Below are 26,427 nucleotides of genomic sequence, written 5' to 3'. Positions count from 1 at the left end.
GGAAGATGAAGTGATGTAACCGTGTGGAACTACACACACCCCTCCAGATTCCTTCTCCTGTAACACAGCTCTTCTGCTCACAAGCTATTGATACTATCTCCTTAGCTTACTTGGTTTACAAACTCACATTCAAGACTGTGCTGTGTGTGAACCTTAGTTTTGCTTCTTTCTTAGCTATAATCCACATTCCAGTTTAGCAGGACTGTGTTTTGTTCTCTAAAGAGCCTCTGACTTTCCTGCCTCCCTACTCTGCTCTTCCTGGGCCTTCTGCCTGTGAAAATCCTCCTTACTCTCAAGGTCTATTTCAGGATCACTTCTTCCCTTGAATCCTAAATGAAGAATTCTGCTAGAATTACTAATCAAATAGCTATAAAATATAAGATTTTTTAATTTCAGAAAAATCATCATTGACATTAGAATTTAATGATCGATAAACTTTTTTTCTCCTCTCCATACAGCTTTCAAGTGTCCTCTGGGATAGAGAGAGAGCGAGCTTTTATAGCCTGACAAGTTCAAACATCAGTAAATGGGAATTAGATGATTCTTCAGAAAAACAAGCACATAGCTGGGATATAAATAGAGTCCTGAAGGAAAACATTATTGACGCTATCTGGGTAAGGAACAGTAACATTCATCTCTGTCATTTTTATTTATATAAGATTGCTAGTTCCTTTAGTTGTGTTTATTAGAACACATTTCAGTGTAATACATCAAGTTTTAGCCGTCAGATAAGCAGAGATGGCGTATTCAATCTTTACAAGTATTGGGACTCACTGGTTTACTTAATTTTTTAAATGCATACATTATTCATTCATTAAGTTTAACTTACTGTGGATGAGGCAATTTAGTAGATGCGGGGTATATAAAGGTGAAAAGAAATGATTCCTATACTGAAGGAGCTTACGTTGTTGATATTTTCATGTAGGGATCTGAAAGTAACTATGAAGCTATTAAAGAAGGGGTCAACATTCGGTATTTGGATTTGAAGCAAAACTGGTAAGCAATTCATTTGTCGTGAAGAACATAGGTAGTTGTTTGGAAAAAACAGATTGATGTTTTTTATAGAATAATAAGCACCCTTGCTCTCTGTTCTTCTGATGTCTCTCTAACCCTGCTGCTGCTGCTAAGTTGCTTCAGTCATGTCCAACTCTGTGAGACCCCATAGATGGCAGCCCACCAGGCTTCCCCGTCCCTGGGATTCTTCAGGCAAGAACACTGGAGTGGGTTGCCATTTCCTTCTCCAATGCATGAAAGTGAAAGTGAAGTCACTCAGTCGTGTCCGACTCTTAGCGACCCCATGGACTGCAGCCCACCAGGCTCCTCCGTCCATGGGATTTTCCAGACAAGAGTACTGGAGTGGGGTGCCATTGCCTTCTCCGTCTCTAACCCTAATCTTCTATTAATCCACCTTCCTGAATTGCTTTGTTCTGTCTGGCAGTGCTAATTCATCTCAGAAGTGTGGGCAGTTTTCGGCCTTCTGCTGCGTGTCCCATTAGCTGTCTGCCCTTGTTAGGGATCATCTGTTCTGCTCGCATGGCCGGAGCGTCCGAGAGCTGCCTGCCCTGCTGCTGGATGTGCGCCATGCTGTTGTCTTTACTGACTCAGTGGAGATTCTAGGGGCTCTTCTCCAGTCCTTTTCTTGTTGCTGAAGGAGCTTCAGCCTGATTGTGTGGCTGTATTAAATCAAGGAAGGATGCATGAGGTTTTGTCCTGGCAAAGTTAGAAGTTAGAACTCAGAGTACAAGTTAGAACTCAGTCATGGTTTATGACTGAGTCACTCAGAGTGAATTTCCTCTTAGAACCAATGCTCCTTACTAACACATATATATGGAATTTAGAAAGATGGTAATGATAACCCTATATGCAAAACAGAAAAAGAGACACAGATGTACAGAACAGACTTTTGGACTCTGTGGGAGAAGGCGAGGGTGGGATGTTTCGAAAGAACAGCATCGAAACATGTATATTATCTATAGTGAAACAGATCACCAGCCCAGGTTGGATGCATGAGACAAGTGCTTGGGCCTGGTGCACTGGGAAGACCCAGAGGGATTGGGTAGAGAGGGAGGTGGGAGGGCGGATCGTGATGGGGAATACATGTAACTCCATGGCTGATTCATGTCAATGTATGACAAAACCCACTTCAATATTGTAAAGTAATTAGCCTCCAACTAATAAAAATAAATGAAAAAAAAAAAAAGAACCAATGCTCTTAGTGGTGCTTAAGATCTCAAGTTAGTCTGATAAAGCTACTTAATCCCATGTTATTGTTTAGCTTTAATATTATGGTCATATAGAACTGAAAAGCCATTTATAATAGGGCTTCTGTGATAGAGTTTATAATGAGTGCAAACATATGATTTGTAATTCTTTAAAACACAGCTTACTGGAAGTTAGGATAATTTTTATGTGTTTTAGAGTAGTTTAGTAGAATAATTCTACTTGTTTCTTGGCTTGCAGTTCTGCTGTTTAATTTTTCTCTCATGGACTGTTGAGACTTGTCAGGATCCTTCTTTATAATTTCTGAAAAATTTGTATGTAAAGTATCAAAGAAGTAAAAATGATATGCTTAATTTCCAAAAACATTTTAATTAAATACAGTGTATCTTGTTTTAATTTATCTTTACTGGACCTCCGTCATAAGTTTAGAACTGGTGCCAGGATGCAGCCAACTGTGGGGAAGAGGATGTGACATTTTTTCACATGTAATTTTCAGAATGGAGACACAGGTTGAGCACAGAGACGCGTGCTTAGGACTTGCTGTGCTGAGGCGGACCCAGAATGCTGCCGTGCCAGCAGGACTTGGTTCTTGTGGGGCCGGTGAGATGCAGCTCTTATCCTCCTCCTTGGCCCCTCCCGCCAGTGCTCCAAACGATCCGCTCATCACTCTATATCCTCAAGTTCCACTGATCCTTGTAGACTGTTCCATGTCTGGACAGGTGTCTTCTGTTTCAGAAGCATGTGTCTCCCTGGTGCTTGTTGCTCTTCCTTGATCAACTGTTCAAGTTTTTACTGATTTGCAAAATTAATTATCTTTCTATCATCTTTACTATCCAAAATAGCTTCATGTTATTTTAATCATGAAGATTTTTTTTTTGGTAAAGATGTCAAATGAAGCTGATCTAAGCACCACTTCCTGAGGAGTTCTTTATTAGCCGTGTCTCTGGGCCTCATTGGCACCTCTCACCCCACGGCAGTCCAGTCTGTGGAGTAACTTCAGTTGACTCACCACAGCATGGCCGTCTCTGCCTCCCTACTGTGTTCCCTGGGGCCTCACTCACTGCCCGCTTAGCTCTCACCCAGGAGCTGTTTAGGTCACTGCCGGTATGTTCCCATTTGGACCAGTGTCCTTGAAGTTTTCGAGGGAATTCAGGTAGAAGTGATAAGAGCTGGGGATCTGAGGAAAGGAAACAGTGGAGAAGGAAAATGAGAGTTGTATCAAGACTGCTGGATTTGAGGTGCATGTCCTCTAGTCAGTAGCTTGCTTTATTATTTTTAGTTGTCAGCAGAGAGTGCTTGTCATCCTGTTAATATTTCTGAAACTTGAATGAAAGTTGATAAAAATGCTACTAAATGTTTTAGGAGTTGAGGTTAGAGACCATTTAATTTTTTTTTATGTTGGGGGCAACAACTCTGATAGATTTAAGAGGACCACATACATTTTTAAGATGGAAAAAAGTTTGTTTTCACATACAGCAGCTTGAATATACAGTAGCAGTTCTATGATTGGTTATTAAAGATAAAACCAAAATGTTTTTCTTCTGTACAAAAGTAAACTTTAAAAAGCAGATTAGATCAGGGGTTAGCAACCTTTTCTATAAAGGGTCCAAAACTATATTTTTAGGCTTTAGGGACCACGTGTTCTTCATTGCAGCTCTTTTACTTACCAGTGGTAGTATTAAAGCATCCATAGACAGCAGACAGACAAGTGGGCATGGCCGTCTTGCAGGACAGATTCATCTACAGAAACTCACCTGTGGTCAGTTTGACCTGAGAGCTGCACTTTGCTAATCCCTATGTTTGATGATTTGTTGGTCTTTTAAAGTCAGATTTATTGAGTTATATTTTACATACAGTAAATATTTTGTACCTTTTTTAGTGTATAATTTGATGAGTTTTGACAAGTGCATAGTCATTTAACTACAACCACAATCAAGATACAGAACAATTCTATCACTCCGAAAATTCCTTTGTACTCCTTTGTCAGGGGCTTTCTGGGTGGCTCAGTGGTTAAAAAAAAAAAAAAAAAATCCACCTGCCAGTGCAGGAGATGCAGGAGACACAAGTTTGATCCCTGAGTTGGGAAGATCCCCTGGAGGAGGAAATGGCAACCCACTGCAGTATTCTTGCCTGGAAAGTCCCACGAACAGAAGAACCAGATGGGCTATAGTCTGTAGGGTCACAAAGAGTCAAACAGGACTGAGTATGTATGCACACACTCCTTTTTCAACCCCATCCTTCACTTCCAGCTCCTGGCAACCATTGATGTCTTTTCTGTCCCTATAGTGTAGATGGCATCATACAGTATAAAGCCTTTGGAGTCTGATTTCTTTCACTTAGCATAATGAATTTGATATTCATTCAGTGGTTCCTTCCTTTTTACCGCTGAGTAGCTTTACCAGGATTTGTTTATTCAGCAGTTGAAGGGATACTGAGTTGTTTCCATTTTTAGGCAATTATGAGTAAAGTCACTATAAACATTGGTACACAGGTTTTTGTGTGAAGATAAGTTTTTATTTCTCTTAGGTAAATACCTAGGACTGGGCTTGCTAGGTCATATGGTAAATGCATGTTTATCTCTTTAAGAAATTGCCAAACTGTTTTCCAAAGAGACAGTATCTCTTTCTTTTTCATTGATTAGCGATGGGCTCCTAATTTTGGCAGCAGCATGGCACCTGGCCGACAGCCCCTGCCTTGTCTATTACTCTCTGATAACAGTAGAAGATAATGGCTACCAAATGTCAGATTCAGTGACTGTGGAAGTCACTCAGTATAACCCACCTTTTCAGGTAAGATTTCTGTTTATAAGCTAAATGACCAATGACAGTAACTTGCTGAGTTTTTTCTCCCTAACAGTTGCAAGGTCAGATTCTTTGAGATATTCATCTGTAAGGCTTAGAAATACGTTTAATTTAATTTTTAAAAAATCTCTTTATTGGGGAACTTTCTTGGTGGTCCAGTGGCTAAGACTCTGTGCTCCCAATGCAGGGGGCCCGGGTTCAATCCCTGGTCAGGGAACTAGATCCCTCATCCTGCAACTGAGAGTTTGCATGCTGTAATAAAAGATCCCACATGCCCCAACTAAAACCTGGTGCTGTCAAATGTAAATACATTTTCTAAAATAAAATCCCTTTATTTATGTATTGTTAATAGCCACACCGTGCAGCTTGCAGGGTTTTAGTCCCCTGACCATAGATTGAACTCGGGCCCTCAGCAGTTAAAGCAGAGTCCTAGTCCACACTGGACACCAGGGAGTTCCCAGAAATACATTTTAAATAGCTAGTTTTTAGGCATTGCATTCTGTTTGCCATCTCATAGTCATTCCTCTGTTCAGCCTTAGCTAAAGAGAAGTGAGAGTGGGAGCCCTTGACAGCAGCATGTTGCTCCTGCAGTAGCTCTGTGATAGGATTTTCATTTCTGTATTACTGAGTAGAAAGAAAATATTGACAATGAACTGCAGAGTGAAAAATAGGAAGAAACTTGATGGGAATTGGACTTCTGTTTTGAGTGCTGTGTATTACAGAAAAATCCTCTTTTTGCTCAAATACGGTTATATTTGTAGGTAACCGCATTATATATTTATCAAAATTCATGTGAATAGTTAAAAGGCAAGAGTTGTGGACATGAGGGGACAGGGCGGGGCTGGGTAACGAATTGAAAGAATAGCATTAAAGCATATACATTACCATATGTAAAATCAGGTAGTCAGTGGGAATTTGCTGCGTACACAGGGAACGCAGATGCTCTGAGACAGCCTAAAGGGGTGGGATTGGCTGAGAGGTGGGAGGGAGGGGGCATATGTATACCTCTGACTGATTCATGTTGATATATGGCAGAATCCAATACAATATTGTAAAGCATTCATCCTCCAATTAAAAACGAGTAAATTTTTTAAAAAGACAAGCTGTCTAATTTTAAGCTTCTTGATAGCAATTTAACATTGTTTAATAACTGCTGTTATTTAGGAGAGGCCTACACAAGGTTAACTTCATTTAACCTTGTATAGTATTTAATTCTTTTGAACTTATTCTTAATACAATTTGCATAACTGACTACTGTAAGGAAATCTTAATTTGATCTTTCATTTCAAACAAATAAACCTTATGTGTTCTGATTATACAAGAAAAGTACACTCAGTGTTAAAAATTTTTTCAGACAATGCAAAAGGGATAAAGAAGACAATTTGAGAATTAAAAAATCATGGAATTCCACTTTGATGTTTGTAAAATTCTTTTAATAAGCAAAGTATCCTTTTGAGCTTTTGCTAATTATATGACTTACTAAGTCTTATTTCTATTTCTGTTTCTAATTTCATATATGAACAAATTAACTCAGTTTTCTTGTGCTTGATATCTGCACAGTGAAGAAAGAAGCAATATTTATCAGGGGTTGTTTTAAAAGTATCTCTAAATTCTAAAATAATGAACTAATTTTATTTTCTTTCTCATGTTTGTTAATAGGCTTTTTAGTTGAAATCTTACCACCATGGAAACATTTTCAAACTTTGCTAGTTATTTGCAACTCAGCAAATGATTTCTCTAATTGATGTTTATAAACTTATGTCTGTCATGTTTTGTAAATCATGTCAGGTAATTTTCACAAGGATATTCAGTAAATTACTTTGTCATTTTTATGAGATAGTGTACAAAAGTGTGAATTATGAAGTCATACAAAAGTATTTTTTGTTTCAATTCTTATTAAATATAACCTTTAATTTTCAGTCTGAAGCCTTGACTGTATGTCGGTTGATGGTCCCAAACTTTTCAAACCAGACTGCCTGTCTGTACACTGAAAGCGCCATCTACATGTGCTCCACGGGGACCGGGAAGTTTTCTCTCCCTCAGGAGAAGATTGTTTTTAATGCGCAAGGTGGGTCATCGGTTTTAGAAACTAGGATCAGGAACTCATTGGTCATTCTGAGAAGTTTTTGTTCTCTTTCCATAAGCTTTGCTTCAAGCATGATACTTGTGATAATTCAGCACCATACCTACAGTAGCTGAGAAACTGGGGGTGGGGTGGTAGAGCCGAGTTTTACTATAGACAGAAAATAGTAGCATTTTCCCCAGAAGAGGCCAAGAAGGAAAGAACTGATGCTCAGACAAGTAATTGCTTCTTCCTGGTCAGTAAGAGTGACTTATTCTGAGTTGATATTCTTTAAACAAGTTTGTTCAGACCCCTGAGTGAGAAGAGTCCCAGGCACTGGACTCATGCAAGGGGACTGTGGCGGGGGGCAGGGGGCGGGGGGAGCCAACCATGAGTGGGAAAAACAAGCAGGTAGTATTTATCTGAAGGGGCAGAGGACAAAATCGAGGTGAGCAGCAGCATGGCTCCTTGATGGTCTGGTCCCAGCCCCAGGGCCTTAACTGGTTGAGGGGATGCTGTTTCGGCTGCAGGCAAGCTTAGACCTTTTCCTTGCCCTGCCGCGGGCTCACTCGGTGAGTCAGAGTGGGGTTGACGAGCTGCTGCTCTGTGTCTTGCGGAAGGGACGATGTTCTTGATTGGCTCACTGCTTTTGAGCAGCACCGTGGAGGACTCAGCCTGCCTCTGCAGATAGCAGGGAGCCCTGACTTGATGCAGGGTCATAACTGGGTGCAGAGTAGGAGTAGCACGGTAAAGGGCCGTCAGCAGGCTCTTCTGCTTAGGGAAGTAGATTCAGGAGGGGATTGTGTGGTAATATGTATTTGATTCGTATTTTCCTTTCTCTTAGGAGACAGTATTTTAGGAGCTGGTTCCTGTGGGGGTATACCTATCCTTTTTTCTAGAAACAGTGGATTGGTGTCTATTACTTCAAGGGAAAATGTGTCCATATTAGCAGAAGATCTTGAAGATTCCTTAGCATCTTCAGTTGCTGGACCAGGCAATGAGGTAACGTGGTTTCATAATTTTTTTTTAAAATATAGTTGATTTTGTTGTAGTTGTGTAGTTGCTAAGTCATGTCAGACTCTTTGTAACCCTATGACTCCGTAACCCTCCAGGCTCCTCTGTTCATGGGATTTCCTAGGCAAGAATACTGGAGTGGGTTGCCATTTCCTTCTCCAGAGGATCTTCTCCACCCAGGGATCAAGCCCACGTCTCCTACATTGCAGGCAGATACTTTACCACTGAGCTACCAAGGAAGCCTGTTACAAAGGATTTAAACATTTTTATTGGGCTGTTTCCCATAAATGTTTGAAAGTGATACAGTTTTGAAAGAGTTATGATGAAGACATTATTTCTTTTATCTCTCTCGTTTCCTTTGTCCTCTTATTCAGAAGCAACTACTTTTAAGTCTTTTAGGGGTTTTTTTTGTGTTTTCCTCCATATTTCTAAGTAATATGTGTGTATTGCTGTCTCTCTCATTCGTTATTTTTCATCATCTGTAGACCTCCTGTTATTGAAGATGAGGACTTGGGGTCACTTCCATGGCTCTGCCTTGCCTTTATCATTCCAGTATACATTTTTTCCATTCTAATCACAATGTGAATGTTGTTTTACAGTCCAGAGTGAAGCAGTATGCTGATTATATTTCTTTAATGTAGTGTACAACTTCATGTGATGCTTGGAGTGGACTAATTGTATATTTGCTCACTTTTGTCTGATGCCGGGTTTAGTCTCCAGCACGTTCCAGCAGCTCTGTAGATGACTTTCTGTCTAGCGTTGCCCGGTCACATATAGAGACCCTGTGCCTGCTGTCTGCCTGGAACCACCTGCTCCTTGTCCTCAGCATCTGCGCACCGCCTGCGTTTGCCTGGTCTCCCCTTCTGTCACTTGCTGCTCTTCCCTCTGCTTTCCTTCTTTGTGTAGCTGGAACCACAGATGTGGGGGGGAGGGGGTGGTTGAGTCTCTTTTTCTTCTTGGTATTCTAGGGATGATTTTTGAGGGGAGAGCGGGGTAAAAACTGTCATTTTTTTCACTGTCATCTTGAAGCTCATTATCTGTGAGATTTTTATCATTCTTTTAAGCATTAATACTATTTTGGGTAATTTCTGTTTGAAGAATATGTAAAGTATATAGACTTTTTGTGTAATTCAAAATGAAAATGATTTAGTAACAGTTTGAACAGAAAGTAACTTTTTAAAAAACTTTCATTCTTTTGTAATCATGTAGTTTTCACAATCCTGCTATGTATTCTGAAGCTATCTTAACAGTATTCCATTTCTTTTAAATTTCTCCAAGTTTTTCTTTAAGCTTGAAATCAACCATTATGATTAGAAATATACTCTGTGATATAAGGGTAAACCTATCCAAAGGTTGTGTTGTGATGAAGTCCCCAAATAATTTTACTCACAATATAATTCCTGAATTATATGTACATTTTCTGTAGGACTGTAATCATTTGATGTTTCCGTAAATGTCTTAAGTATATATGTCATTGATACAGAGAATATGGCAAACAGCTTGTGTGTCTGTGTTGTTTTCCTCATAGCTTGGTCTAATTTTTTTTGCAGTAACTAAGAATATTCTTATATACCTTCAACTCTAAACTATAGTTTATTATTTTACAGAGTGTGGTTTTTGATACTTCTACCAAGAATGAAACTATTGCCCAGGAAGATAAAACCAAATTGCTCAAAGCTGCTTTTCTGCAATTCTGCAGGTATAACAAGTTTTTAAAATTATGGCTCTTTTGATGTCCAAGGACACTTTACTGACATTTGCTGCTTATTTGTTGACTAGTGGGAGTGAGTTGAAGGAATGACGCCATCACCGAGATGTTTTTCTGAGCTTAGTACTTTGACAGCCTCTTGTTCTGATTTGGGTAGCCAGGGGAGGATTCCAGCCAGGCTGGGAAGAACATGATGTAACACAGCCCTTGCTCTTGTTGCAACAGTGCAGCACTAGAAATGGTAGTTGTAAGGTGGCTTGTGAGCATCTGTTCTGTGTGATGTGAAGGCAGTGAAGTTGCACACAGACGGTCATCCCAGCTGTTGTAAAGTGTTGGCCTGGTGGTCGAGTTTTGTACTGTTGCAGTTACCGCAGGACTCACTGGCTTACTTAATACAGCTCCTGGTCCTGCAGTTGGGCTGTTTGGGGTTACGCCGGGGGTGGGAGTTTTCCTGGTCCTGCCTGAGCTCGTGCATGGTCTGTGGTCAGTAGCCAGCTGTCTGGCTACACTTGCCCACATTTTGGGGGCCGGTGTCTCTTCATCTAGCAGGCTGCCCTGGCCTCTCTCAAGCCTCAGGGTTCCGGGAGCAGGAGAGGGCAAGCATTGCTACGTGAGCACTCCTCAAGTCTCTGTCTGGTCATGTTTGCTAATATCCCAGGGGCCCTGGCGAGGTCCGGGGGAGGACGCTCACAGGAGGGTATGCACAGGGTGGGGCAGACAACTGCTCTCGCTCCGTCACACTTGCTGACTGGGTACAGTCATCTCCGCTTGTCCCCCACACACATTCTGCATAGTATGTGTCTGGTACCTTCCTTAAATGGTGTGCATTCCATTAATGTTGGAATTAACACTCAGGAACATTGTGATCCAGCCTTTGCTCTGCCCCTAGTTAGCTGTGAGACTGGACAGACCGCTTATCGTTTCTGGAGTTCTGGTTCAGCAGATCTTTGTTTTGAAGAGATATTCATACTGTACTGCCTCCATTTCCCTCACTCTCAGCTCATGGTCCTGTAATTCTGCTCCTAGTGGTGTCTGGTGCACGGAGCCTCCCTCTCACCAAAGGGGCACACAGCTTGAAAGGGGCGGTGCACTCACATGTTGAAAATTCTGGGCCATTGTAGTGACGAGGTCTACGGAACTTGGTTTCTTGTCCAGAGGAGGGCACCATTAGATCAGCTTTTGGTTTCTGTTTTTATATAATATTCTTTTAATCTTGTTTTATTGCGTAGTGTTCAGTCTGACTGCCAAGATTTGGATTAATACTATGATTTTATCTTGTATAATTTTATACTTTAATTAACAATTCTGACAGTCCTGTCACATCTCAACGTTTATATGGTAATAGAGTCATTGTACTAGTTTCCTGTGCCTGCTGTAATAAATTGCCACAAACTGGGTGGCTTAAAGCAATAGAAATCTATTCTGTCACAGGTCTGGAGCCTGGGGTCCAAGATCGAGGTACCAGCGTGGCCAGCTCCCTCTGAGACCCTGGGCCAGGACCGTTGCTTGCGTCTCCCTGGCTCCTGGTGGCCGCTGGTCCCTGGCTTGCTGGGCCACGTCTGCGCCCCTCCACTTGTGGCCAGTGTCATCCATGGCTGTCTTCCCTGTGCTCCCGTCCTCACATGTCCTGGTAACGACACCAGTCATTGGAGTTAGGGCCCACCCTAACCCAGTGTGACCTCACCGTAACTCACCTGATCACATCTTCAGAAGACTCAAATCCCAATAAGGTTACATGCTGAGTTTCTGAGTGTACTTGGCTTTGGGGGAAACACCATTCCACCCAGCATAGTCATTTCTAAACGTTTTACTGGAGAAGATGATTAAGTCCAGAAGGGGTCCCTGACCTTAAGTGCTGAGAGTATAGTAACCTTCGGACTGGTGTTATTGAGCTTCTAACACAATTGTGCCTTCTACTTACACTGCTTAGCATGAAGTACCATGAAGTGAACAAGTAATCATTTCTGGGATGGTATCAGCCAATAGTCTTTAAAAAATTAAGACTTTTCACAAATGAAATTATGATACCTTTAAAGCAGCGTTTCTCAGTCTTCTCACTATTGACCTCTGAGGCCAGATAATTTTTGTTGTGGGGCTGTCCTGTGAATTGTAGAGTGTTTAGCAGCATCTCTGGCCTCTTCCCTTTTGATGCTGGTAGCATCCTTTTCCCCCAGCCTGTGACAACCAGGATTATTTCCATAGGGCCCAAGTTGGTGGGTAGAACTTTAAACTATTGTTTAGTTTTTTTGTGAAGGTAATATTACTATTTTTTTAGTATGGTTTCTTTGAAATTAATTTTCTTTTGATTTTCATTTTGCTGAACTTAGTATAAATATAAAATCTTGTTCATGAGAATTTTAAGAAACTTTGTCTTTTGAGTAAAACACTTCATTACTGAGTGATCTTGCTGTAGTACACTTTGTATTCCCGTAACCTCTAGCACAACTAGGTTTCCAGCTTCAACCTTGCCTTTAACACTTTTTGGCAGTTCCTCTGTGTTTCTCTGATCAGCTCTGTCTCCTGTTCTGCCCAGAGACCATTTCAACCCTTTCTTCACCTCCTCTGTCCCCATCTCTCCTCTACCCTTCCACCCCGCCACAGCCCAGCAGTTGCTTCAGCCTCCTGTTCCACAGAGATAACAGAAGCCATTGAGACAGCTCCCTGTACTTAGCACGCACAGGCTTCCCTGCACCCCAGCTCCTCTTCCTCCTTACCTCCCTGGAGAGCAGGAAGGAGTATTCTTCCTGAGGCCAGTCTCCATCTTTGTTCTGAGTGCCACTGGGTCCTGCTTCCCTTGAGACTGTACTCTCTTAGTTATCCTGTCCTATATCTCTGACATGCCATTTTTAAAAAAGACCAGGTCTTTGTGTCCCCCTTTGATCTAGCATCTCTTTTGTTTGTTCCTGTTTATAGCTAAACTACCTGAGAAGCTGTCTCCAGTTGTTATTGTCTTCCATATTTTCCTCTCTCTACTCCCTGCACAATCTTTTCTCCTTCCCAGGCTTCATTTGCTAAAGAAACACAAATCTACCTTGCTCTGGGCCGGTACATATAATGATGAATGTTCAAAAGCAGTTGTGTGTTCCACAGGCAGCTGGTTGTAACACATATGAAACTGCTTGTCTTCTCCAAAGATTATTCTTTCTTTCCCAGCCTATGTTCCAGCCACATTCAGTTGTCGAGACTCATCTTTACATGTCAGATCTAACCAATGGCCAGAATTTCCCTCTTGTATCTCTTTCTCAAAGCTGTCTACTTGTCTCCTTCTCTGCTGCAGCTCTTGCTGGTGGAAATTCCTATCCTCTCTTGCCTGGACAAATTTCTGCAGTAACTTCCTCTCTGGATTTTTACCCCTCATGTCTGATCTCCCATCTCCATAGCGTAGTTAGAATGATCTTTTAACACTAGAACAGATCACATTTCCTTCTGAGCTCACACTCTGTCACGTTTTCTGAGACCTTCTGTACACTGTCCTTCAGTTGCTGGTGTTCCTAGGAGGTCTGCCTGGACCCCTCTTCCCTCTCTCCTCTCTGGGTGGTCGCCATTCCCCAGGCCTTTGCTTCTCTTGCCACAGGTGTGCGGGGAGCTGTCTCTGCGGCTGTGCGTCCCTCCTGCAGTCCCCCAGCCTCCGCACCTTCTCCTCCGAGAAGGCCCTGCCCTCTGGCGGGTCCTGTTTCTCCTCTGTGTGCTCGTGGCCCGCTGCTAGCTTCCGTGTGCGCGTCACTGCCGTTGTCTCACTCCTGCCACCGTAGCCTTTGTGGCGTCGTGGGGCGGGCTTCTGATGCTTTGTTTATTGTCCTGTCTCCAGAGCCTGCATATTGTAAATGTTCATCATATATTTGTTGAATTAAGGAATGGATGATTGTTGTCTCCCTTTTAAATAAATGTTATTAGAAGTGATAAACATTGGGCTAACATATGGGATTTTAGCTTCACAATTAACTTTCATGGTGAATTTAGTACTTTGAGTTGTAATGCTTTTGTTTTCTAATTTTATTTCAGGAAAGATTTAGGTCATGCTCAAATGATAGTTGATGAGCTGTTTTGCTCTCAGGCTGATTTGGACTCCGATTGTGAGCTAGACAGAGCTGTCACCCAAATCAGCGTGGACCTGCTGGACGACTACCCGGCTTCCGACCCGCGCTGGGCTGAGTCTGTGCCCGAGGGTGAGAGCATCTGAAGTGTAATGCTACAGGGAGGTCTGTTGCGACAAGAATATTCTGGTTCTTTTGTTTAAGCATTTCTCGGTGCATATTTTTTTTATTTTCTGAAACCATTTAGTATTAATTCAGTATTTTGTGAAAGGTTGTAACTTTCCTTATAGCAGATTTTTAAAAGGGCTCAGTGCAGGTAGTTCCCTGGTGGTCTAGTGGTTTAGAGTTCAAGAGCATTCACTTCCATGGCCTCATTCAGCTCCTGGTCAGGGAACTGAGATCCTGCCAGCCTTGCAGCACACCCAAAATAAGGAACAGCAACAACAAAAACCCTACCTCATCTATTTTACTTACACACACACACACAAAGGGCTCAGAACAGATCTGCATAGTAGAACAGAAACTGAGGAAATGTTGGAGCAAATCCTACATGTTGTCAGCATTTTATTTCTAAAAGGAAATTCCTGGCATAGGCAAACATTTGGCACTTACTAGCCCCAAATTAAATGATAATTTTAGTGTAACTCCTGAATTTGGCCAGTAGAAATTATATGTTTTTCTAACAGCAGCAGTGATCAAACCTCGGCCTCTAGAAGTGGGCACATGTTCTCCTCTCTGCCCTGGGTCTTCTCCTGATTGTTTCTCTTACCCTCCAGGCAGCATTGGGCTAGGGTGGTTCCCAAGGACCATGGAACTGTCTCAAGCTTCCTTTCTCTCCCTAATTTCCTACCTAGCAAGTAGCAATAGGCTCCTTGGAGACTTGGGAAGGAAACAGCAGTGCTCACCTTCTTTCTTTGGCTGTTTTGAACTATCAGGCTTAGAATGATACGAAGTGATGAAGCTAGTAGTAATATATTTGTGTTTTGAATAACTGTGGTGTGAATTTTTTCAAAGCCCCAAAGGTTTCCTATAAATTTTGAACCTCTTGGGTAATGTAATTAATAATTGCATGGAAACGCCAGTTCTTCCCTTTTGTGTAGATTTTTCTCAGCTTTTAGTCACAGCAGTTGTTGTCAAGCCAGCCTGTCTTGTGTTTGTTGTTTCACCAGAAGCACCTGGGTTCAGTAACACGTCCTTGATTATTCTCCACCAGCTGGAAGACAAGATGAAAGCCCACTCTTTCCTCATGGACTTCATCCACCAAGTAAGCATCCCAGTTGCTGTGAACCCGAATGGCTGGACTCCTGACTTTGCTGTGCCTCCTGTGGCTCTCTCGTGACAGCGGGAGACCCTTCCTTGCTAATTCTGAGGTGTTTCATTGGGCAGGACATGACTCCTGTTGTCCATTTTCTTTGCTGACTTACGTAAATAATTCCAGGGCTGGTAGGAACCTGTTACTGCAAGAATCAAAGCTGCATTGAAAATAAGATGAAAAGGAGAAAAATAGTATACTTTAGCAAAAATGTTCAGAGAAGGCAATGGCAACCCACTCCAGTACTCTTGCCTGAAAAATCCCATGGACGGAGGAGCCTGGTAGGCTGCACTCCACGGGGTCACTAAGAGTCGGACACGACTGAGCGACTTCACTTTCACGCATTGAAGAAGGAAATGGCAAACCACTCCAGTGTTTTTGCCTGGAGAATCCCAGGGACGGGGGAGCCTGGTGGGCTGCCGTCTATGTGGTCGCACAGGGTCAGACAGGACTGAAGCAGCAGTACAGCAGCAGCAAAAATGTTATTTTAACTTTTCTTGTTACATTTTGTGACACCCTGCTTTTCATTCAGATGTACTGTGTGCTTTTTAAAACTTAGGTTTTCCTGAGTTGATTTGTATCATTAGACAGTGAAGACTCTGAAGGTGATGACAGGTTTTTCTAATATGTAAATGTTTAATTTCGACGTGCCATTAGCATCAAGTACTCATTTAAAGTATCCCTTTTTTTAAGGGATAAGGAAATTCCCATTTATATCATGCCTAAAATTAGACTGTGTTTTTGTTGCTAGACAGAGTTGTTAACATAAAATCACCCATCCTTGCCTTGTTGATCGGTTGTATCCCAGGCATAATCCAGAGGAGTTAGATTATTCCCATTTTCTGTGTTTTTCTCCCAGATTAGAAACGCTTCTGTTAAAAAGACTGAAGCCAGTGCCGTGTAACAGAGCAGTCTGTGGCGGTAGACTGGCCTGTGTCCGGGCTGCCCAGCGTGGCACCCTCCGTCCCCAGCAACTGTTGAGGAACTGGAATTGCTGCTGCAGCTGAGGGACTGAATTTTTTTTTTCTAATTGACTAACATTTCAGTCACCACTTTGTTGGATAGTGGCTACCTTTTTGGACAGTGTGATTCTATACTATTCCAGAAATGTCTTGGTGGTTTCTAATCCTGCATACTGCTTCAATTTTAATGCATGGTTTGGCTCCTGTCTACTCTTATTGTCGTGACAAGACAACTTTATTTATTCATTGAGTTCTTCCTTTTCTTAGTATTTTAGGTGGGCTACAGATCAATGGGAAAAAACACATTTTCTCCTGATATAATTGTTAAGTGTATCACTTAACTATTAATACAAAACAAACACCCCAGGATGTACTAAGTTGAAACAAATCAGTGGGTTTGACGGGTAGTCCTGCTGACTTCCACTGGGCCCCCTCCTTGAACCACATTTGGGGTTGGCTGGCTGAGCTGGCACATCCCCGGGTGTCTTGCCTGACTAGCAGGCGGTGCTGTCCAATCTGCTGGGGCCTCTTGGTTCCCCCCTACCTAGTCTCATCCTCCTCTCGGCTAGACTGGCCTCCTATGCCAGTGCTGTCCTCCAGGGAGCACTCTGAGGAGGTGAACTTAAGGCTGTAGGCTTCAGACATCACATATTGTCATTTCCACCAAAGTGCCATTGATTGAAATAAATCACAAGGCTAGGCCAGATGAAAGGGATTGGGGAATTGACTCTGCTTCTAGATGGGAGAAGTGACAAGGTCATGTTGCCAGAGAGTGGGCGTGTTGGGATGGGAGAATCTGTGGCCCTCACACGCCACCCTAAGGGAACGTGTAGTTCCTAGGGGGTGGGAGCCGTGGAGCTGGAGCTGTTGCAGCATCTCTTGTCACAGCCTCCCTGGGCTCAGACCTCGTGGAGTCACGCAGCTGATGGCAGCAGTGTCTGTTGCAAAGGAATGTCTATCCAGATCTAAAAGTCCCACTCTGCCTATGCCTCTATATTTCCTTTAATATTTGGAGCTTATTTCATTGAAAGATTTGCATTAATAATCAGGGGAAATGTACAACTACATATTTGTATCTACGGAAATAGTTTTAAATATAAACTCTCCTTCTCAAGGCAGAAATGGGCATCAAGTAAAGAGGCAGCTGATGCAGAGGGTTAGAGACCCCATCCTCCCCCTGGCTTTAGCATTCTGGAACATGAGGACTGCTGAGCTTCTAGTTCCAAAGGTCTAGAGTTGAGGGGAGTTGATTAATGTAGGTAGAAAAGAACAATTTTATAATTCTTTGATAACCATAAACAATAATTTGAGGAGTAAGGCAGGCAGAGACAACAGTAGTTGACAGAATCTCTGGGGTCAGTGTAACCTTAGAAAAGAAGCACCTATACTTCCTTGTAAGTTGCCCTGGCTGGTTGTGTGTGTGCGTGTGTGTGTAACAGCCTCAAAGACAGCAGCCAGAGATCTTTCTGGGGGAGACTGGGGCCAGCCTCTCTGTGCCCAGTGTGCTTCTGGTGGAGATACGACGGCATCCTCCTGTGTTTTACTTTGAATGCTCTCTAAGAACATGTGTTTGTCTTTCCACAAGGTCGGCCTCTTTAGACGCCTCAGCACTTTTCCAGTGAGAGGGACGCCGATGGCCACACGGCTGCTGCTCTGTGAGCACGCCGAGAAGCTGGCTGCCGCCATCATCCTCAAGAACCACCACTCGAGGCTTCCTGACCTCATGAACACAGCGATCCTGATGGCTTTGAACAAGAGGGACTGTGACGTCCCGTCCAACCTGACCCCTGCAGACGTCTTCTTCAGAGAGGTGAGCTGAGCGCCCTCCTCCCCTTAGCATGACTCTGGAGCACTGCCATTTACTGAATGGACCCCCAGCAAGGAGAGCGCTGAGGACAGAAGATCTCGTTGAGTTTTGCGTTGAACTCCGTGTTTTCTGGGTAAATTATCACTCAGAAGCGTCACTCACTGATCACTCCCTGTGGGCGAGAGCTTGGGAAGCTGACGACGTGTCTGATGTTTCCTTGTGCTTCTCCGCAGCCCTCTTGTCCCCCTGGGGGACATCTCCACAGTGGGCTCCTGGCCCCTCCGTTCCTGTTGGTCTGATGGAGCCTTGTCCCCACCTTCCTCCCTTGCTGCTTCTGCCTGTTTACTGTGCCTGCTGTCGGACCAGCCTCCTCTTTGGCTGCCCTCTCTGTACGTCCAGCAGCTGCTCCATCCCAGCGCCCCTTCAGGCCTGGAGCCAGTCGTGGCTCCCCGCCGCTTGTAGCCCGAGGCTACGCCGTCCTGTCCGGGTGCGCTTACTCCTGCCCACAGCTTTGTAGACAGTCCCTTCTCTAAACTCTTCTCGGCTGCCTGCTAGGATCCTGCTCTGCATCTTTCTTTAAAAATTATTTATTTTTTACTGTGCTGAGTCTTCATTGCTGTGTGTGAGCTTTTTCTTGTTGTGGAGCACAGGTGCTAGGAGCGAGGGCTTCAGTAGTTGCCCCATGGCATGTGGAATCCTCCTGGACCAGGGATCGGCCTTGTCCCTTCCATTGGCAGGTGAAGTCGTAACCACTGGGCCACCTCGGAGGGCCCTCCACTTCACTTTTATTTTTTTTTTTCCACTTCACTTTTAAAGTCAGATTTATTTTCAGAGAAAAGGAAAACCTACTGTAAACTTGGGAGGGAGAAGAGATGAAGGTGCTGGAGATCAGCCCACAGCTCTGGTGCCTGAGTGACCCCTCGTAGCCTTGTGAAGGACGGGGCTGCCTTCCCATCTCCATGAGTAAGCACTCATACCATGACCCAAGGGCCACCTGTCTCAGTGGGGACCACAGACTCTGCTCGGAGCCACCTGCAGCAGTGTTTTGGGCATGCTAATAGGTTGCTTCTGGAGTTCATAGTCCTTCCCTGGAGCTGCCCCTCCTACCTTTGTGGCATTACCTGAGTTTATAAGCAGTGCTAGCCTTCCCCCAACTCTGTGGAATGTGGAATTGTTTCTTGCATTTGGGAAACTTCTCTGTTTGATGCTTCTAATTTTGTTTCCTTCCTCCTACAATTTAGCTATAATCTAGCAACTAGTAGCCTCTGCCAAGAGTCTCTTTTATTCTAAATATTTGATATACTATAACCTGAAAATAATTTGACACTGAACTATGTTCAGATCTGTTGACTCCATAAATGTATCTAGTTTGAAGAAGGCATCATTTTATATGTTTGGGCTTGTTTTCTAGGGAATATAAGGCAAAACACTTTTCTGTTTTATTTTGTTTTTTAATCAAGGAAGTATGCCTGAAATCTGAATTAAAGCAAAGAAAGACAATTCACCTCAGATTTCAATATCTAACCAAACTATTGTCATTTTTTGTGTCCCTTTTTGTCTTTTTTCCCCCATGTTCACCATTTTATTTGAATATTGGATTTAATAAGGAAAAAGATGCACTGAAAATATGTTACAGAAAAAAATACACAAAACAAGGTCATTTTTTAAAGTATAATCACCAAAGAGAAGGGTAGTTCCGGGTCCTGTGGCATCACAGGACATCACATGTCCCATAACTGCTCCTCACACCCCACTGAGGATGGGACAGGAGAAGGTGGATTTGTCCTCCAGATACAATGTCCTAATTGTCCTTTCCCGCCTTCGCCACATGGCAGGGTTGGTGCATTTGCACAGATCTTCTGTTGTGAGGGGAGGGAGAGTGGCTTGTGAGCACAGTTCAGCTCAGGTCAGGCAGAAACAGTGCGCCTGACCAGTTTCTGTTTTATTGGGAAGGTGCACTCAGTAATTCAACAAATTATCAAATCGCTTATGTTCATAATATTCTGAAGGGACAGCACTGTTTAGGTGGACTTGGATAAGATAAGCATAACAGTGGTAAATTAGCCAGAACTGGACATTTTCCTGTTTAAGGCATGACGGAATTGTCACCAGAGAAAGTAAACAGAAGTAAAATAATTTACTTGCTCATCCCCTGGACTTTAAGATTTGAACTATGGAAAATGGAAGGTGAGCCTTGGTGTCAGTGCGGCGTCTGGGACGTGCTGCGTGTTACGTTGCTTCCGTCATGTCCAACCCCGGACGGCAGCCCACCCGGCTCCTCCTCCACGGGATTCTCCAGGCAGGAACACTGGAGTGGGGTGCCATTTCCTTCTCCACATTTTTGTCTTTACTCATACATAATTTTACATGATAAAACAAAGGTTTTTATTTTAATGATTAATGGCAGATTGAATTGAGTAAGAGCCTGATTCTACTTTTAGATCAAAGTACAGAACATACTGGTTAATTGAGTGTGTGTCCATTTCCCAGTTAACTGGGAAAAAAAAGAAGAGTCTGAGACTTATCAGTTAGATGGATGCATAATCGATGAGTAGCACCGTAGGACATGACAGGAGAAAAAAACTAAAATATGGTTGCTTCCTCAAAAGAGCGCTCCATGTAGAAAATGATAGTAGTTAAGATTGTTTACATCACCATTTATCTTCACTTCTCTTTGCATTTACTGGTCTTTGGGTAAAGTTCTAAAGGTCCTCCCACACAGCATAATCATAACAAAAAAAGAGAATTCAAGAGAACTGAAGAAGGAACACATAAGTTTACCATGTATCAAGTTTTTTTTTTTTACCTGTCCATCCTCTTGGAAGTGCTAAATTACATTACAAACAGGTGTTAGCATTTTAAGAGACTGGTTAACCCAAGTCAGGGTCTAATTAGTGGGCAATGTGATCTCGCAGTCCAGGTGAAAGATAAAATAATACAGACGCTGCTTGAAGATGCACCCTCCACCTTGCCTCCAGTCTGGGAAGGGGCCCCACATCTCCTGGGGCTTTAAAAAGTGGGTTCACAGCTTCAGAACAGGCCTTCCAACTGTGTTGGTACAGCTTATGAGCAGTGTGTGAAACCACTGAACATGTAACATGTGATAGGGTATTTAGCAAATGTTTTGGCGTTTCATTTGCTTTTGTGTCATTTTCTGCCTTTATGTCACATTTGCTTTCATTATCTTTCTCACAGTAACAGTGTAAAAAGAACTCACAAATTCAGTGTGCCAGAGGTTTCTTGCTAGGGCTGTTAGGATGACTTTGAGTGACATCAGAAACACTAAAGGAAGAATAAGACTTGCAAGACAGTGATTTTATTTGGGCTGCATTGTGCATGTGTTTGTCTTGTTCCTTCAGCTGGTTAGTAAGCTCCTTGAGGGCAGCAAATCTGATTTCCATTTCTTCTTATCTTTGCGTGCCCAATGCTATGCCAACTCTAACTACCAAGCAGATATCCACTTGATAAATAAAGGGGGGTGAAAGCTTAACTTCTGAGCTGAAACTGGAAGCAAATGTTTCTGTGCTTAACATTTTTCCTCAGTTACCTTTATGTGTTAATAATTAATGATAGAAAAGAACAGTTACAAGTTATATATTTAGTTTTTATGTAGCTACTACTATTCTACAAACATCTCTATTATGTCTAAAGAAAATAAATTCCTCAAAGAAAGAAATTAGCCAGTTCATTAGCCAGTTGAATCACTATTTTAATCTGTTGATTCATTTGTTTAATTCAGTAGTTTAGGGTCTTACGTTGTAATGTGACATTATTTGTAACCTAATACTATTTAAAGGTGGCATTGAGCCTTCATAACTCTAATAAACAAATATTTCAGTTACTTGATATTTAAATAAGTCTACCTGCTAACGGTTGAGAATTTGCTTATTTATCAGACTGTTATTTGGGCTCGCTACCTTTTAAAAGTTAGGAGAGTCTAACTTTCCTTGGTTTTAAAATTTGTTTTTATCACTGACTACACCCCTGACTACTAAGCAGAGGATGTAACTTAGTGAAAAAAGCCTGCTGGGTCGATTCCAGGCAGTTGTGATTGTCACCTGTCAGCATGATTTCTCTTACTAGTGGGTGCGGTCTCTGTCCTCTGCAGGTGTCCCAGGTAGATACCATCTGTGAGTGTTTACTGGAGCATGAGGAACAAGTCTTGAAGGACACATCCATGGAATCAGTTGAGTGGGCGGAAGTGGTGATCAATGTGAACAGTATTCTCAAGGTACAAACATATGAAGAGTCTAGCAAATCAAAGCCCAGACCATGGACAGAGGAGAAAGTGGTTTCCATATTCCTACTCTGCATCACCAGCAATCCATAATGGGTTAGCCATTAGTTAATTCCAAAAAGTTAGGAAAACATCAGTAATTTTATCAGTCAGTTAGACATTTTGAGTGTGTGCCTTTTGCATATTAAAAGTTTCTGTTTGGTAGAATAAGCCTTTTATTTTGGAGAAGGACATATATATCATTGTAAATATATCAGTTTTATTGTAATTATCTAAATAATTGTCAGACACCGCTTAGCAGCTGAGCAACAACAAATAAGTTTCTCTTTTTTAATCACTCAAAAGCTTACTTAAAACATTCCATTTAATTTTACCTCATGGACATTATAGTGATGATTTTCCTACTTTGATTACCATAATTTTCTATAATTGAAGTTAGATTGTGGAGTAAAACAAATTTCAAATGCAGAAAGAATCAAAAAGTAATTCTACAGGCCTGTACTGAGTAATGTTTTGTAATAATAGAAGTTGATGTTTCAGATAATCTCAGAGATCCTGGGATCCCTCATTTCCTGCGTGTGATAACACATTTCGTTTTCCAGGACATGCTGCAAGCTGCTAGTCACTATCGACAAAATAGAAACTCCTTGTATAAAAGAGAAGAGCCAGGAGATAAAGAACCTGAGTATGTTCCATGGACAGGTGAGATTGCAAGCACCGATCCCAGTTTTCAGATTCATTAGCAGTTGTTCAGTTTATATATGTTTTTCTTTTTTTTGGTTGCACTGGTTCTTTGTTGCACACCAGGACACAGGGCTCTTCTCGGTTGTGGCGAGCAGGGCTCCTCCCCATTGCCGTTCACTGGCTTCTCCCGTTGTGGAGCACGGCCTCTAGGCGCACAGGCTTCAGCAGCTGCAGCATGTGGGCTTAGTGGTAGTGGCACGTGGGCTGTTGCTCTCTGGCATGTGGAATCTTCCTAGACCAAGGATTGAACCTGTGTCCCTGCCTTAGCAGGTGAATTCTTAACCACTAGGATGTCCCAAAATATATTTCTAATAGTCTGTTATTTTAGGAAGTCATATTATTCTCCTAGTACAAGTTTGTAAGTGAAATAAAAAATAATATAAGTGACATCTCCAAAATGAGCAGTTCTTATGAAAAATCACTTTATTCCTTTGAAATAATTTGCAGCTGTCTCTATAGCTTAATTTTTTAACTGATACTTGTGCATCTACTAGGTTTTAGTGTGTATAGTTATTCATAGAAGCAGGCCCTGAAAGTAGTGACTATATTTTATGTTAATTTAACACACAGAAGTAAGTGGAGTAGCTTTAAAGGAATTTAGAAGGAAGAAGAGTCAGGTTTACTTGACTTTGCCAAGGCCATCTCCATAGAGAAGATGGTTTTGAGCAGTACATAGACAAGTGTCTACTGACCCCCTGTTTGATTTCTTTTTCCATCAAAGGTGACAGGATGTAATTTTTAGGCAGTTGGTCTTCTCTGTAGCCATTATGGAACCCTTACTTGTCCTTTTATTTTGTGTGATTTCACAGCAACCAGTGGTCCTGCTGGCATCCGAACAGCAATAGTGCGCCAGCATAGGACTGTCCTGAAGATGGTTTATCCTCAGGCAGACAGCAACCTCCGAAACGTTCTAACAGAGCAGTTAGTAGCACTGATTGATGGCTTCCTGGATGGTTATGTTTCTCAGCTCAAGTCTGTGGACAAATCCAATGATCAAGAGAGATATAGCAATCTGGAAATGGAATACCTACAGAAAAGATCAGATCTCTTATCTCCGCTTCGTAAGTGCATGATGTTTAATAGTGAGGGCTGTGGGTCTTTGAGTCTACAGGATGAATGGAGGAGTCAGATCATTCAGGCAGTGGTTTTCAGTACAACATTGTCAACCCAGTTGTAGGTCAGAACTTAAGCAACTCTTCATATGTATGGCTTTCTGTGTTCATCTCTTCGGCCTTATTTTCATTACTTACCTGGTAAAAGTATCCTAGACAATGCTGAAGATGATTTACAAAGGAGTAAATTATCAGCGTGTGGAGACTGCCCTCAAAGAACTTGTATGGTCTGAGACCTTCATAGGAATGGCTCGACCACTGGGCAGAGCAGATGAGGGCCATTTGAGGGTGTGGATGGGTGATGAGGCTGCAGCAGAGGACGCAGCCAGCCTGTCACAGTCAAGACTCAGAGGAGGAGCTTGTCTTGCTCTGTGAAGCAGGGGAGTAGCATCTTAGGTGGGCAGTGATGGAGGAAAGGCTGAATATACATCTTTAATGAGTTTATATGGATTATGAAACTAAGTGCCAATAACTAGAAAGCTTTCCATTAATTACTTTTAGTATGTAATAGGAATGAAGGCAAAATTTCAAGGAATATTATTTTTTATTATGTACTAAGTTTTCGCTAACAGGATTTTTTTTCCATCTGTTCTCATTCCCACAGTCACACTAGGCCAGTACCCATGGGCTGCTTCATTGGCAGAAAAATACTGTGACTTTGATATCTTGGTACAAATGTGTGAGCAGACTGACAACCAGACCAGACTGCAGCGCTACATGACCCAGTTTGCTGATCAGGTAATGAGCACAGGGGTGTAGGCAGTGGATCCTGTAAGAAGGCTTTACCATTTTACATCTTACTTAGTTTTCTTTTTTTTTTAATATGTGTAATTTTATTAATTATTTATTTTTGGTTGCACTGGGTCTCCGTTGCTGCATGCAGGCTTTCTCCAGCTGCGGTGAGTGGGAGCTATTCTTGGTTGCAGCCTGTGGTGTCTCCTTGCAGTGGCTTCTCTTGTTGCAGAGCACAGACCCTAGGCACATGGGCTTCAGTATTTGCAGGTTTTGGGCCCTAGAGCACAGGCTCAGTTGTGACACTTGGGCTTAGTTGGTTCATGGCATGTGGAATCTTCACAGATCAGAGATCGAACCCATACCCCCTGCACAGGCAGATTCTCATCCATAGTACCACCAGGGAAGTTCTTTTTTTTTTTTTTTTTTTCCAGGGAAGTTCTTACTTGGTGTTTTTGGAAGATGATGCAGTCCTTTTGCAGTTTACTGGATACTAATTTGTACATTATGTTTCTTTGTAAATTGTCAGACAATTTTTTATATATAAATATTACAGAAGGATTCTTTGACCTTTGAAAAATATGTCAAGACTTTTATTTCTATTTTTATATTTTCAAAGTACTTAGGTGTAGTAATATTGGTAGAGTTCCACAGTTTGAATGGATGATCTTGGGAGCATAGGATGCAGCTCAAATTCCCATTTACCTAAGACTCTTGTTTTCCTTCTTTGACATCATGCTTCCTTTTTTTTTAATTTCTAATATTTTTTTTAAAGTTCCCATTATGACACTATGTAAATTTAAGGTGTTCCTTAAAACCAGTTTATTTAGCCAGTTGATCTTTATGTAAAAACTGATTTTTATAAACATAACATTGTATAAAATTCAGGAAACCACCATAAAGAAAGAAGAAGATAAAAAGTCATTCATAATTCTACCACCAGAGAGAACTCTTTTTTAAACATTTGGTTTATAGTCTTTTTAATCTATGAAGCATGTTTTATTAACTGCTTATTTCACTTAATACATAACAGACATTTGTCCATATCATTGAATATCACACAACCACATTTTAAATGGTGTTATGGTATTTCGTAGACTGGATATAACTTATTTGATCACTACCTGATTTCTGGACCTGACTTATCTTGTATTTCATAACAGTGCTAAAGTAAGTACTTTGTGCTTATCATAATTTTTATTCTTTTTAAGGATTCTTATTCTCTGTTGACATTTTCCATGCATTCTACTTTGTCTCTTTTACTTTTTTAAAAAAATTTTGTTTACTAGTTAAAGTCCTTTTGTGCTAATTCCAAAATGATCATTCTTAAGTCTGCTTCTGTTATCTACATATTCATATTTTTCTGCTTCCTATATCTAACAATTTTTAAGTTGTATTTTGGACTTTGTTTGTGTGAACCATAAAGATGGAAATCAGTACTGGTTCTTCCCCCTGGAAGGCAGATAAAATGAAAGGCAGATCACTCAATTCATCAAGAATAGAGGTAGGCCAGGGCTTCATTGCTGCCTCTGTTACATTCATTCATTCCAATGAATTAATTGGTTTCAAATGTCTAATGGGACTGGTGGTTCGTTGTAGAATTCCCCCTTTTGTGGAAGCATCTCGTAAGTAATGTGTGAGCCTGCAGGACACTTGTCTTCCTTTCCAGCCCAACCTCTTAC

At 41.9% G+C, this 26,427-nt stretch overlaps 1 protein-coding gene across 1 annotated transcript in view; it reads left to right on the top strand.

Annotated features, from left to right (window-relative positions):
• NUP133 (nucleoporin 133) overlaps positions 1 to 26,427 on the top strand; it is a 53,531-nt gene that overhangs the window by 12,398 nt on the left and 14,706 nt on the right. Inside the window, exons 7-19 of the mRNA XM_043925883.1 lie at positions 459 to 614; positions 926 to 996; positions 4,862 to 5,009; positions 6,942 to 7,089; positions 7,928 to 8,085; positions 9,705 to 9,796; positions 13,808 to 13,971; positions 15,009 to 15,103; positions 17,699 to 17,923; positions 22,029 to 22,151; positions 22,760 to 22,859; positions 23,711 to 23,962; positions 24,618 to 24,751. Of these exons, the coding sequence (XP_043781818.1) occupies positions 459 to 614; positions 926 to 996; positions 4,862 to 5,009; positions 6,942 to 7,089; positions 7,928 to 8,085; positions 9,705 to 9,796; positions 13,808 to 13,971; positions 15,009 to 15,103; positions 17,699 to 17,923; positions 22,029 to 22,151; positions 22,760 to 22,859; positions 23,711 to 23,962; positions 24,618 to 24,751 (1,866 nt within the window). The remainder of the gene's footprint in view (positions 1 to 458; positions 615 to 925; positions 997 to 4,861; positions 5,010 to 6,941; positions 7,090 to 7,927; positions 8,086 to 9,704; positions 9,797 to 13,807; positions 13,972 to 15,008; positions 15,104 to 17,698; positions 17,924 to 22,028; positions 22,152 to 22,759; positions 22,860 to 23,710; positions 23,963 to 24,617; positions 24,752 to 26,427) is intronic.

Source organism: Cervus elaphus, chromosome 15 (assembly GCF_910594005.1).
Source record: "Cervus elaphus chromosome 15, mCerEla1.1, whole genome shotgun sequence".
In the NCBI taxonomy this organism is placed as follows: domain Eukaryota; kingdom Metazoa; phylum Chordata; class Mammalia; order Artiodactyla; family Cervidae; genus Cervus; species Cervus elaphus.
This window is presented reverse-complemented; position numbering and strand designations above follow the sequence as displayed.